This window comes from Ixodes scapularis, unplaced genomic scaffold (assembly GCF_016920785.2).
Source record: "Ixodes scapularis isolate PalLabHiFi unplaced genomic scaffold, ASM1692078v2 PGA_scaffold5__190_contigs__length_132052651, whole genome shotgun sequence".
Taxonomy (NCBI): Eukaryota; Metazoa; Arthropoda; class Arachnida; order Ixodida; family Ixodidae; genus Ixodes; species Ixodes scapularis.
In genome coordinates, this window is record NW_024609880.1 from 91,589,634 (window position 1) to 91,604,594 (window position 14,961).

At 42.3% G+C, this 14,961-nt stretch overlaps 1 protein-coding gene across 1 annotated transcript; it reads right to left on the minus strand.

Moving 5' to 3' along the window:
* Positions 1-5,417: 5,417 nt before the first annotated feature.
* On the minus strand, positions 5,418-14,504 carry LOC121047423 (defensin). Its single transcript, XM_042294271.1, has 5 exons — positions 14,405-14,504; positions 13,922-13,971; positions 7,313-7,397; positions 7,133-7,192; positions 5,418-5,545 (listed from the first exon to the last, which is right to left on the minus strand). Exons 1-5 carry the CDS (start codon positions 14,502-14,504, stop codon positions 5,418-5,420), a joined length of 423 nt encoding a protein of 140 aa, XP_042150205.1.
* Between the last annotated feature and the right edge of the window lie 457 nt (positions 14,505-14,961).

The following is a 14,961-nucleotide window of genomic DNA, read 5'->3' on the forward strand; positions in this document are numbered from 1 at the left end:
TCTGTAAAGACAAACGCAAAAACAAAAAGAAAGAAATGGGGGGAAATATATTAGTGAGGCAAAAAAGATTGACGAGGTAGAAAGTTGGGCGAGTTGGTGATTCATAATGATTAAAAAGCGCGACAGGACAACGGACACAGAAGGAGACACAGCACTGCGTCTGTGTCTCTTTCCGTGTCCGTTGTCCTGTGGCGCTTTTTAGTAAAGCTCTTCGGTTACGGAATTTACCCAGAGCTGCACAATTGTTAGATATGACAATGGTGACTCAATGGTTACAATTTTCAGGGGTTTCCAGCCTGAATCACTTGCAGTTCTTTCCCTTTCCCAGTTGCAGATGACAAAAATAAACAACATACCACCTTCATTGTTTATTCTTTGTAATCAAGATTATGGATGAGCAACATTACGGAGAATTGTTTTGGAAACTGGAGGTGTCCATATTAAAGAGAAAATAGCGTAACAGCAAACAGAAATGTCTGTTTCCGTGACATGAAAACACAATGATCATAATATCTGATATGTGTTACATAGAAGCAAACCCAGTGCGAAGTAAATATGCAGCCTTGCCGGAGAATTGTGTGCAAACAGCCCTATTGGTGAGGCAGGCACGTAGCCAGGGGGGAGGCCCATGGTGCCTGAGCCCCCCCCCCCCCCCCCCCCGAAATCTTCCATTTTTCTAGGGCCTCTCCCCCCTCCCCCCATACAGCATTTTGTCATAAGCGCCCCCCCCCCCCCCCTCGAAACAAAATCCTAACTACGTGCCTGCGGTGAGGTACGTCTGAGAAGATATTTAAATGGTTATAGGTTGTGGAATCTCAAATACCAACTTGAACATATATTACGATAAAACATCAATTCTTCAACCTGCGTAATACGACAATACTGCAAAATTTTAGGGGGTCAGATATTGTCCACCAAAACTTGAGATCGTAAAGAGTGAAACTCTCCAAATACGTAGTTTGAATTCTAGCTGCTAAAGGTCCTGGAATCACTGGTTCGAAGCAACAGATATTTTCCCCCCTCGCCCTCCCACCCTAAAAAGAAAACTGCCTAGAGGTTGTTGGCTACCAGCAGGCTAACAACGTGTCTAAACAAAGTGGATGCTCAGAGGCTTCTGTTAGTCTATGATCTTGCTCCATAAAAATTGTGCAAAGAGCAACCTGCTGACGCAGTGGACAACATTGTCTCTCGAGGGTCTCAAGAAGCACAGCCATAAGATTTCATGCTTAGGTGAAAGCTCGTGTCATTCTGACTGGTCCATGCAAATAAACAGTTAACACAATGAATTGTAATTCGGTCAAACTTATTCGTTGCTTACTTACAGACTTGAACCAAAATCTTTAGAGACTTAATAATGTGTAGACCTAGCTCTCTGTAGACCACTTTGGTATTTCTCATTTCTCTTGGCCTCTTGATGAGCTTCCGATACCTGTCGCTTGCACCGTGAAGTTGAACCACGAGTTGAACCTGGTTTTCTTGGTGTGGCCACCGAGATCCTATGATACCCATGTGATGGGCCAGCAACTTCATTGCTCTTTCTAATTTTTGCTGTATGTGTGTTCTTTATCCTCCCAGGATCTGCACAGGACAATGTAAGAACACATTAGTTTGTCTCGTCACAACACATACACTTGCAGAAGAGAAACAGGGCTATGAAATATTGTAGAGGGCGGCTCATACTCTCCTTTTGTTTGTGTTGTAATTCTCTTTGCCCTAGCCACTCTCGTTTTACATTACAGTTGATCGTAGATTGGGCTGCATAGATCACTACGGTGGAAACTAGCATGCTGATGGTTACATATTCAGGAAGCTTGATAGGTTGGCCAACAATCAAGTGCACTTCACAAAAAAATTACCACGGACATACCTTTTGTGTATTGGGGTTCCCTGTCCCTGAGGCTTGTTGGAGTGATTTTCATGCCTTGAGAATCTGTATGAATACACAAAAAGAAAAAAAAAACAATGCAAATGATGCTATTTTATGTGCAACAAACGAAAAAAAAAAGATGCCTAACGCGAGTTTTAATTGTTTTGAGGGGAGTGCGTTGGGAGGTGTAAAAACTTTCGGAAGAATTGCACATGGAAGGTCGGATAGCACAACTCGCGATCAAGCTCTGCTGTCTGCATTCCGCCTTTCTATGCGTAAATCTTTCAAGATTTTAAAAGTGCCTTTAAAAATGATTCTACTATCCAGCTTTCTATTTATTTTTGAAAGAAATAAAACGTGAAAAAACGAGTCGCAGGGCTGTAAAAGAGTCAACATGAGATACATTAATAAAAACGGGCAGATAATATAAGATGTGAACTCCGAAATATTGTAAAACTGGGAGAAGAATATTTATATAGAGACTTCAATTTACTCGACGGGGTATCGACACTGCTGTGAACGAGATCGACGAGAGGTAGAGGAGGTGATATTTCGCCAACAGTCTACAGATCATAAAATATTTGCAGGACGGTCTTCATCTTCAGAACCGTGCTAAGAACGCTCGCCAAAATGGGTACATCGCAATGAAATCGCGGTGACATTTTGTAAATTTAAAAAATGAAACGATATATTCAATTACCTAAAAGAGTACAAGATCCTCAAATGGTGCACTTTGTGGCTGGAAGATCAGCTTAGGAAAAGTTTTAATTGGGGTGAAAACTTTCAAACTCACCGTCGTCAGTTGGAATCCGAACGAACGGGTGCTTCTTGTCCCCGACGCTGCTTGGGCACGACTTTGCGTAACCGCACAAATGAGGTGGTTCAAAGACACGAAAAGCTTTCCACTGGCCCGAAAGTGCGAGGCTCGCGCAATGCGATGATCGAGGCGCCGAAGCTTGACGCTCTGAAGGCGAGCGAAAGCGCGAAAGCGCGAAAGCACCGAGCAGACCCACGGACGCCTCCACAACGGTCCACCGGTTTCAGAACGCGCAGAGCGCAAGCGCGCATGCGCATAGGCAGCGGTTTCGTTTTAGAAACGCAAAAATCAGAAAAAAGCAAAATTTTGAGAGTGTGATGTTGACATGAATTTAAAAAAAAATATATTATATTTTTAGGAATACGTAATTTGTATTTAGTAAAATAATATGCAGTCATAACTAAAGTTGAATGAGGTTTGATTCATTATTGTTTTGTTTAGTTTTTAGTAATGACCGCCTCCGACCACGCGAGCGCTGCTGTACATTTCTATGGTGGCACCATCCGTGTTCGAGCAGCCCAACTCGCTCTGTGTCCGGAGGTTGGCTCTAACGTCAATGCGGCTTTGGTTCAGAAAACTGGCTGGCACTGGCCACCTGGCCAGCGGCGCGGGTACATAAGGATTGGATTCGATTAAAGAAATAATCTACCTTAGTTTGTATTAGTACTATTATTACTTAAAATAGTTTTAAAACATTTAAAAGCATAAAAACTTACCATGTTAAGTTTATTTCTTGTTAAGAAAAACATTGTTTGTCCGTCGTTGCTTGTTTTTCTGCACTCTGGCTTGGAGCTACGAAATCCAATCCAATCCGATGCCAATAAACTGAAACCGAAACTACGGCGGTACAGGGCTCAAAGCTATGAAGCAAACTCTCGTTTATCTCGGCCTCGCTTCCCGTGGATTTGGTTTTCCCATTTTATGACTTTAAATATGCATGTCATAAAATGGTTGAGTTTGATACCTGAAACTGTTCAATGAAATGACCAAATATGTGATTTTATGATTAAAATTCTTTATTGAAAAAATTATCACAGTTTAGTTTCGCGGTGCGCGCGTTCCCGTCGATGTCTGATAATTTCTGGTCGCCTTAAATAGAACGATCTCACCGGCCAGTTTGACTACGCCACCGCTGCCGCAATGCAGCGAGGGAACTTTAGTCTTTGGGCACGTGCGACAACCTCGCTAGAGCTCCTTCGCGTGTAGAGCACGAGAAGACACGAGCCCTCGCGTGCACGGCCGTCTGCCTCCTGTGAACTCAAGTTATGGAGGCTTTACGCATGCGCCCAACGCTTAGTGAGATCGGTCTATTATGTATACCGGTAGAGCCTGTACAAGGTTACCGACCGCCGGTTTAAGTGGCGGCGCCGGTAAGGCGTTACCGGTCGCTCCGATACGTGGTTGCTGTTAGCCGCGCACCGATTTCTGGCCACCGGTACGTTATTACGGACCACCAGAGTGCCGTACCGGCTTCGCCTGTAAGTGTTCACTCGCCGCCTGTACATGATATGGGCAACCGGTACTTCGTATCGGCTTCGCTGGTACGTGGTTACCGGTTACCGGTGTGGCCTACCGGCGGTGCCCGTACGTGTTTACCGGTCGCCTGTACATAGTACGGGCAGCCGTATCGGCTTCGCCAGTACGTGGTTAAAGGTCGCCGGTACAGAGCTATGGGTTACCAATATGAGAATACAGGACTCCGGTGTGAACCGGTATAGGCCGGTATACATTCGTACAGGTTTTTTCAGTAGGGGTGTGTTTCCACAACACCTCCGATTGGATACATTTCGTTTCTTATGCATTATTAAGACAGGTAGGAAACGCCAGAAAGACAAGGTGGAGTGGTGTAGAGGTTAGCACACCCTACCGGACATTGGGAGGCCCAGAGTTCAAATCCTCGCTCCCCCTTTTTCATATGGCTTTCGGCGCGTTCCTGAAATCTTTGATTCTTTGATTCATTGGATTAAGTACGGTTCATTCATCTGCGTATGTCTGTTTATATATATATAGATAATATATAAACGAACATATATATATATGTATATATATAAACAATAATGTTGATATTTGAAGAGTTCAAAACGTTACGGACATTTCACACTTTGAATATGTATACTCTTTCTTTTTTATTGTGATGAATACGCGGCAATTTATAACCCTCGTTTTCCACTGAGAACTCATGGTGTGATGTTGGCATTGTGTTCTTCATTCATAAACAGCCAATTTAAACTTTGTTTGTTGTTCGTACTGTTGTTTCTTGTCTTTATTGTTATTTTTCATTTATTGTAGCCTCTTTTGTTCAGGATTGCCAATGTATGTCTTTTTTCGGACAGACGCGCGGTGTATTCATTCTGCCCAACCCCTTGTGCATAAATTCGCAGCTGGCCGATCTAATTTCGTTCCGAACGGTTTATCGTGCCAGACACGCCCGTGCCGGGTTTTCTTTTTGCCACTACGGCCGGTCTCTTTTTGGGGGGCTGATTCATGACACCACATCCTGTTCTACACGCAAAAAAAGGCAGAGAGAATTACCAGTGAAAATGTTAATATCTTTGCGCTCAATTACCTACAATAATAAAGACAGATTGTGAAGCAACGTAAGAAGTTTATTGAGAACTCTTTGCAAGGACGATAAACACGTGGTTGCAGAAGTAGTTTTGTTTCTGAGACAAGACCATCCCCGCAAATAAGCTCACAGCCTACCGAAAAGCACCATACATTCGTGTTAACGTATCAATGTACAATGTAATAGCATGCGCACGCCTGCTTCCAAGGTCCACTGCAGTAACCTCCGTGTCCTCCAGTGCTCTCGCAGTGCCTGAGACAGGTGTCTCTGTCGTAGGGACATCCAAAACCGCGTCCTGAAAAAACAGATTTATATCGAATTAGCACAAACATTACATTTTAAAAAGCTCGTACACGTATAGTGTACAAGATGCATAAAACACCAATCCTTCGCATCAGTTTAATCAATTTTGTCAATATAAAAAGCGATTGGTGTCGCACCACCATTGATATAAACCAGGGTGTAGAATATAACATTTAATCATTTCAATTGTGATTTAGATCATACCACTTTTCAATGATTAATTAAATCAAACATTTGCCGCTAAAAATATCTGCTGGTTCCTTTTGGGCACTGGAAATAGAGACTTATTTTTGTTATTATATAATAATCCCCAATTTTTTTAATTAATCGTCCATTTATTGTTTGATGCTTTCTATGTGCAAGCGTATTGTATTCAAACAAAATAATAATCAAGTATAAAAAGATTTCTATAAAAATAAACAAGAGCAAAATGAAGTGCGCGTCTGCGGAAAAAGAAGCATTGAGCTTGATCTCCACCTTCCACTTCGTTCGCGAACCACGTAACGTCCAACTGCCACAAACTCCGAAGGAATAAGTAGGAAACAAAAACTAGAAAAGTAATGTCATATTGCCATCAACTCAAAACTCGAAGAAAACCAAATGGCGCTTTTTTATAAATAACTAAAAAAATCAAGCTCTTTTTGTTATAGTGCGGCAGGGATTGCTGCAGTGAGAAGTTGTTAATAAAACTACACTCGACATTTACTGTAATTCCTTTTTTCCGCATTGTTATCAGCGATCCAAAGGATGATCGATCAATCTGTAATGTTGCAAAACAAATCTACTGGTGAAGAATCACCAAAGTCGAACTCGCGTGATTTAAATTGAGATTAACTAAGAACATATATAAAATGGCGAAAATAGGGTGGCCTGGGGCGTGGGGGATATTCGGACGATGCACAGGCTGGGAAGCTCTTTGGCTTAAACTTCCACAAATGTTCCAAATTTTATTAAGTTAAAACATATTCGCCATTGAAGAAAGGACGAAAACTTTTTGCTTTGAAGTGTTTCCGTCACTGTTGTTGGCTCCTTGAGTAGCTCTGAACGTTTGGCCGTCGGACTGGCGTGGGCTCGTGCACGCACACTTTGAAGATGAATACTTTAAAGTCCTTAACGTGACTGCTTAATGCAGACGCTGCGGCAAATTGGTTGTTTGCTATCTGATTTTGTGTGCGGAGAAACGTAGATCATTCCAATAATAGATTTCTGCGTGCGGCCAGCTTTGTCTACTGGGATCTGAAAGGCGTTCTGAAAAACCTTAGTAGCTCTCTGTATGGTAACCTTCCGTGCATGCTGAGAGCGGAATAGCACGTGGTCGGAATATTGGCGGAATATTAAAACGGGAGCATGCGTACAGCCTATTAATTGGGTACTTCAAAAGATTTCGAGGTTACAATGCTACATAGCATAGCACATAGCCCGTGTTGTTTTACACTTCGTGGAAAATCCTGAAGCTTAGTGGGATCAAAATACTTGCAACAACATCACAAAACAAACTGTTAGCCGCATCTTGCATAAAGATTACTGTACTTCTTCAAATGTTTTTACTGATACAAATATTTGGGGAAACGTAACTCACGAACTCGAACGTGAGCCACTTGCTTTTCTTCCCTTTGTGCGCTGGAAGTAATAAATGCTCCTGAAAAAGTTAGAAACATGCGGGACATTATTTTATAGAGCTCATAACTAAGAGCTGAAAAGGCAGCTTTCGAGTTCAGAGTTCGAGATTTTAACGAATAACTACCAAAAATTCACTCACCAGCAATGAGAAGGGCGATCAAGGCAACACCAATGATCTTCATGATTTCAAAGTTGATGATGCGGTGTTCTACTTGGCCTGGGTCCTGCCGCACCAACAACAATATTTATGATTGTTAATTTGCTTTAATCGTAGCTCGAAAATAACTCTTAAAATGTGCGCAATTAAAATGCTAGCTCTGAATTAAATTAAAAATATATCTATTTTTAATTTCCCCCTTATTTCGTGTAATAATTAGCAGCAAGAGGCTTACAAAGCAGCAGTGTAAATTAAAGCTATTTTATCTGTTGTTATTTTTCAGCGAGCAAGTAAGTATTTTTTTCTTTGTATGAAGTAGGACTGCTGATTAAATATTTTAGTTGCAATTTATGTTGAGCCACAACATCACTCTTACACGCTTTTTTTGTTTCACAAAAACAAGAATGGGCATCAATTAAAAACAATACGAAAAGTGAGAAGCAGTGCCTCTACCTGTTAGCAACTCTACTCACCTTCTTTGAGCTCTACGCAAAGCCGTGGTATCTAACCGGAGTCCAAAGCTCTTATATTGTTGCAGTCCAAACAAACCAGCGACGAAAAAGTCCTCTTTACAGCTAGTGTTTTTCCCTTCACAATGCCTGGAGTTGCAGGTTATTGCGACGCCCAAATAAGTCTTCTCCGTCTCTACTTTTGGCCCTAAGTTTTGTTTTACGCATGTTTTACTACGAGCGTATCGCAAATCCGGTGTTGGAGACGTGCCATGAAATTTTCTTGCGTAGGCGGAAGGTGCGCCTGGTGTCATCTATTAGCGGAAAAGCGATAGCTACAGGAATGCCTGCCGCGCCAAGAGGCTTGACAGTGATCCAACGCCACGTGACGCACGCATGCAGTGGCGCGTACCAGACAGGGATCACGAGCCCTGCCCGAACAGCGAGACTGGCTGGGATCACAGCGACAGCAGGATGGATTTGTAGCAGCTCCTTTTTCTTTTTTGGCAATTTAAGCATTAACAATCTAAAACGTTCCCTTACATCTACTTTTTTATGACACCCTGGCCCATCATTGCATCTTTATAAAATATGCCAAGTAAGCGGTAAAGCCCGTAAAAAATTAGTTTAAAGATTAGAAAAACAAATTTTGTAATTATGAAAATGAAATTGACCCTAACGTCCCTTCTTACGGCGATCGTTAATGACCGGGTATTTCGACGAGGACCATGAAATGGTCCTTTTATTTTAAGACCACAGTTGTAGACCTAGCTGACAAAAAATATTGCTTTTTTTATAGGTGCACATCATAGCCATAGAGAGGAGCCTCCAGCTTTGCCACGTTTAAAGGCAAGCATTGCTAGTTTCTTCTATATTCTTTCTTAATCCTATCCATTAATTAACCACATGACTTGCATCATAGATGGCAAAATTAAATTTAAAAAGTAATTAATTTACATTACTAATTACTGTTCTGAATACTCCAAAGATGTAATTAAATTACATTACAAATTACCGCAGACTAAAAATAATGACATTACATTACAATTACTTTCCAAAAGTAATGAAATTCCTTCTGCATTACTTTTTAATGCCTTGAAGCAGTAATTTGTGCTTGCTTTATTTACCGTAGATGTACCAAAACTCAGACCCTCCTGTTCGTACTGGAACAGCCTTATGCGCGTCAAAGTGAACCATACTGAACAGTCGTTTTGCTGGCGCACACGACATAGGTATTAAATATGACGAATAGCTCTATTACATGTGGCTCAAAGACAGTCACTCACCGGTTTCTCTGTTCATTTAAAGGTGAAGGTCCTTACTAGTAGGTTACTATGTTTCCGTCTTCCTGATTATAGTCCCCTGTCAGTATGTTAAGTTGGGCCACGGAAGCTCGTTCTTACGAGGAGTCATTACGTGAAACGTTTTCCTTCCGCCTCGGACGCAGTAAAATCCTATCCCCCCAAGTGCACTAGTTGACGTATTCCCGGTCCGTCCTCCCAAAAAGAATTGTCTCAAACACCTGAAGAGCCCAAGTTTTTGTACATTGTTACACTAAGGGGCTGGATAATTGCTAACCAGAAGCGTCGCCAGTTGAGGAAAGGAATGATGCGCGCTTCTTAAATTGTGTACTTTCCCAACAAACGGGTGGCGATATTAGCTTGTGGGCATATTCCCGAATAAACTTTTCAAGGCAAGGCAGCGATGCATACCGCGAGCGGCACCTGCTTTGCTCTAGGACGCACGAAACTTGCTGGGGCCTTGACAAGGATTTTGGAAATAACTAATTATTAAGATCGTTTGTTGTTCACAATGGTCGAAGCTTACGGTTTGACCTAGCTTGAAGAAAGAACATGAGGGCTGGAGACGTGCTTGTCCGGCCCTCTCATTGGTGAGGTGTCCTTCGCCTTGTAGCCAAAAACCCGTTCATCCATAAGCTGACAGTGCATGCGGTTGAAGCTACGGGCTTTTTGGAACAGTCACATGTCTATCTTTCGCCACGTACCCACGCTCTGGTTCATACCAACGTGCAGAGAAAGGGACGGGTGCGGTGATTCAAATGTGGTGTTTGATTGGTTCTGGATAGCTCGCTGCTTCCACCGCACTGTCAGCTTAGGGATGAACGAAGTACAGTATCGAATCTTCCTTGCCTGGAGCTCGTAAGCCGTAGCCTTCCAGTTATGTCTGCACGTAAGCTTTTCTCCATCACTTTTCCAGTCCGCCTTTGTGCTTCTGTTTAGTTCTTTGTACGAGGCTATGCACTCAGGTGGCGGAGGCATTGCGAAGCTGCCCAGGCTTTTGCTGTAAAAGCCCAGTTTTGACTTAAAACAAACGAAACATAACTTGTGTCGTGAGTACTGTTATTAAAGATTAATAAGAAAATATTTGTGTACGGTGCTTCGGTAAAAGTTTGACGTGAAACTCGAAGGTAACGGGTCTACTGGTCAAAAATGTGCAAGATGGCGGCGTCCCGTTGGGGGCCTTTTTCAGCTGCCAATATATTGTTGGAAGGCCCTGTACCTCGCTGTCTCGCCCACAAATCACTTTGCCCGTGCAATGCTACTGGATTGGGTTGGCTGCTGGGCCGAACACAATAACAAGCCTGGTTTCTCTCGTTCCCGACATCAAGAGCGTCTTGTCTAAAGTCCGACAACGCCTGCTAGTTGTGAGAGCAGACGCGCGGCAGCCTCCGACATCGCCTGCCATTTCAAAACCGTCATTCGTCGTCTGCCGTGCCCAAAGAACACGGACGTTAACGCTGCCCGTCGGCGTCCGTTTTCACCTTCGTCCGTCAGCTAGTATTCCGCCCCCGTCTAAAAGCTTTTCTACGCTCGCAAGACTCGACCATTCGAACGACGTTTTAACGTTCCATCATACGAGGCAACAGTCAAATACAAGCGTCTCTCAGCATCTGTCGATGTGCGGAAAAAAGCGACAAAGGAAACTAAAAAAAGGAACAAAATAAATATGCAGTCATTGCAGCTTTTATGTTCTCGTTATTTTCTTTTTCATGGCATCCGCTAGTAAGGTGAGAGAGCGTCATGACGCACAATTAAAACTTTACCTGAAATTATTCTCCTTGGCAGTCCAGGGGCCTTGCAAACATGAGAGCTACTCGCCTTTCGAAGCGAAATGACGGTAACACACTTCGAGTAACTTGATGAGTACCGAGCGCCATATTGCCTCCAGTTAAATGGCTCGCAAATTCTTACGTGTGAAGGTATTTTACCGGCATTGAAACCATGGTTACAATCACGATGCTTGCAAAATTCGCAGAACAGCGGGGCCGCTTTTATGGAAACCAACATTTTCATTCAGCATGAACACCTGCAAAGAAAGAAATCAAGCCAGATTGATCAGAACAGTAAACGTGGAACGTTAAGCAAGCCCCGCTACAGAAACAGAGCATCCACACAGCGCGGCCGAAAACGCGTACTTGCGACAGCTGTTTGCTGCAAACCATGTCCGTTGATGAAATCTTCCTCTAAATCGTTCTGTACACTCAAAACGACCCGCACTCATAAAAAAATGACGAGCTCAACGAGCTACGCTCATTCAGCCCGTTCAGCACCCAGCAGACCCTGGCAGCCATGTTTCTTAACGTCTCAAGCGAAAGCCGGAGAAACAATTTCAGAAAACATTTGGAAACAATATTGACGGAAGTTGTTTCTCAAACATAAAAAAAAAATTGTCGATTAAAATACTATTACGGCACGGAGATACAAATTTACAACCAACCTTTCACACGTCACTCGTCTCTCCAGCCGATGAGAGATGTAGGCACCTTGTAAGCAGGGTCGGAGTTAGTGGGCCGCGACCTGAACCTTCTCCACCGAACTTTGCGTCTAGCGGCGTAAATATTGCAAAAAGAAAAAAAAAAAAAGTTTTTCCGTCATCAATTATTTTTATACACAATTCTTGTCTAGGCTTTTGGAAAAATTTTTGTTTTTTTGTTTTACTGGACTGTTTTTTAAGGGTAACGTCGAGGGTACCAAAGAAATTAAGCTGATCCAGGAGCTTTATTGGTTCCTCGGTATTTTAATAGCACCTCCAGGGTTCTTAAATTATAAATGAATACAAAGGTCATGTAATAATTGTTTTCTGTTGAGAACCAAGTATCAATAAGGCATAATGATGGCATTTGTTCACTCGTGAGTGAATACACAACCTAGTAAAGTTTTTTTTACGGTCAAAGTTGGGTTTCTATTTCTTCACCGTCGCTCCGAAATTTACATTCTGTAGCGTGCCTGTGTTAACAAATATTTTAGTTTTACTTTTTTGTGCGTTTGGCCTAATTATGGCTTGTTTCGTATCTTTTATTTCAGTTTTGTGTTGCTTACTTTAAAATGTGTGTATAAAGATTCTCAACTGTACAATTAGTTGTGTATATAACATTTCCACGTGTATTTTCCTAGTAAGGCAGGCAGTAGATAAAATAAATAAATAGGTCCCATGGTATCATGCCGAGTCAATTTAATGGCGAAAAGAGAACAAGGAAAAAAATATTGATCGAAAAAGTAAGGTCTAGATTCACAGAATAAATTTGGACATCTGCTTGCTCGGAAGGCGAGTGGGAGTCAGAAAACATGTAGCTATAATTGAGTAAAGTGAACTACAGCAATGAAACAATATTGCACCATGCAATTCGTTAGTTGAAAATATTGTCGCGAATGAACGGGAGAGGAAACAGAATAACTGGCGAAACTGAAACGTTTAATAAGGGCGAACTTGTGCCCGAAAATAAAAAGGTAACAAAAGATAACAGGAGAGCGTCGCGGGCGTCGAAGTCGGCGAGAGAGCAGAGCCGACCGCTGTGGCGCGCCTGACTCGACAAAGTCGCCGGCAGCCTCTTATCTAGAGTAAGTCACTATCTCGAAGATTCGGTAGAGAAAGTTCGAGCGTAGCGCGCTCGGGGCGAGAATGAACACGCACTTTCTAGAAAAACAAGAGCAGGACGGACCTTCTACAGGTCCGTGATCTTGCGCGCGGCAATATGTTGCAATAATTGCGAACACAATAAGATGGCTGCAGCTACGTCTCCAAGAGGAGCATGTCCACGTAAATGAACTTTCGATCTGATGCAAAGGAGTAGCGCTCCACGTTTTATTTATATCCTGAACGGTGGATGCGACAGAACATTTCTGGCGCTTGCTGCGCCCTCATGTCTGTTCGAAGACCCTGTTGCCTCCGAGCCGTCCGATGTTCCTGCAGGGGCTGTGTCAGGCTGCTTGGTTGAAGAGACAGCCAGAGCCACGTCGTGGAACAAAATCAAGAACCAATCAGTACAAAGCCCGCACTCCAAAACAGCCCTAGATGTGAACTGTCTCCATCCTAAATGCCAATCACTGGTGTCCTCCTGACTAGTTTCGTCAACCACTGGCGTCCCACCAATTAGTTCCGCGTGCTGAAATTTCAAGCACAGTGCCACGGCACAGACCGTTTTCTAGGTCTAGACATGTCAGCCTTGTCATTCGAGCAATTCTTTTGCCAAACGTCAATTGATGTACTAGGAATGATCATTCGATGACAGCAATTGGTTCCCCCTAAATCACTCCGGAAAACTGTACACACTGGATTTTTTTCCATAGTGTACGTAATTTTAAGAACTGGCAAAGCAGCTGTTTTATGCGGACGCTGGAAAAGATCGATAGACATTCATTCATTTTTTAGTAAGAAAATATACACGCTAGCCATATATAGCACTCAAAATAAGACAATAGGTTTCATATTCAACCATTTCGTCGTTTACCCTGAGACTGGGTTTTTTTTTTGAAGAGCAGAAGTAACAGCTGTTTTGAGACCTGTCTGTTTTTTCTGTTACTTCTGCTCTTCAAAAAAAAAACCAGTCTCAGTGTAAACGACGAAATCGTTGACTTCCACCAGCTAGCCTGTACTTTGACTCTTTTCTCGTTAGGTTTCATATCTTGTTTCCAGAATGATGGCCAACGTATTGCTGCCTGGAGTGTTATATATCCTCCGTAATCACATAATAGAGATTGATGCTTCAGATATTAAGATTTACGGAAAATCTAATATCTGATTTGCAAAAATCGCGTATCCAGATATCATATTCTGGCATAAAGCTTACTGCAGGTTTGTTTACATTATACCAATATTTGTAATATTGCTCATGAACTCAAACCTGAGCAAGTTGACCTTCGTTCTCTTCTCCGGCGGAACTCATGAAAGCGCCTGTGTTAGAAAGATATAGGACGTTAGCTCCCGATTAATAAGAAAAAACACAGGCAATCGGTGAATTAACTTCATATTAAAACCCGAAAAGGGAGGTGGGGGGGGGGCAATCATCCACATTCTTTCAAACTAGAATTTTTTGAGACACTATGTGATTGTACTTTTTCATTTATTTATAGTCCGTTTGTACCCTTGGGGTCTTAAGTTTTAGCGTTTCTGACTCAAAATGCAACTTTTGAGTTCAAAGTAGTCAAACTGATTCGCCATTACGCTAGTATTAACTGGTTTTTACTCGTAATGCAGCACATTAACTTGCGCCCTCTAAGCGACTGATGGCCGCTGAAAGAGTCCGCCTGGTCCGAGGATCGATCTTGGAACCTTCCCAAGTCGACCATCAAAATCATTTGACGTGAAAAAAAAAACAATGACTTACCAGCAACGAGGATGGCGATCAAGGCAACAGCAACAACCCTCATTATTTCAGGATTGATGATGTTGTGTGGTACTTGACTTGTTTTCTGCATCACCGACATAAGTAATGATAATTGTTAAAATTGCTTCATTCATAACAAGAAAATCACACTTAGGAGTGACTTTCCTTAAACTACTTTGTGCATAATAAAAAAAAATTATGTTATATATATTTTTTTATATTTTGAACTTATTGCGTTTATCAAAACAAACTACGCTTTCAATAGAGGCAACATCATTATTGAACGTTTATTTATATTTACTTTTAATGAAGGGAACAATAATCTTTATTTTCATTGGATGAAGTGGGACTAACACGACTTTTGTTCTAAAGAATATGAACACCACAATAATGGGGATTGAAAATGAAAATGGAAGACCAGCGAAATACCACGCCAGTATCAGGTAGCGCTCCCACACCACTCACCTTTGCTCTGCTGCACGCAAACGATGCCGTCGTGTCCAACCGGTGATCAAGGGTCTTATATAACCACCGTCGAAAGAGAGCAAGAAGAAAGA

What these genes read in the sequence shown, in the direction of transcription:
- LOC121047423 (XM_042294271.1), bottom strand. Translation starts at nt 14,504, where the DNA reads ATGTCGGTGATGCAGAAAACAAGTCAAGTACCACACAACATCATCAAT. An exon ending in GATCGCCATCCTCGTTGCTG is followed by an intron (nt 13,972 to 14,404) that starts GTAAGTCATTGT and finishes TTTCTAACACAG; the next exon opens with GCGCTTTCATGAGTTCCGCC. An exon ending in GATCGCCCTTCTCATTGCTG is followed by an intron (nt 7,193 to 7,312) that starts GTGAGTGAATTT and finishes TAACTTTTTCAG; the next exon opens with GAGCATTTATTACTTCCAGC.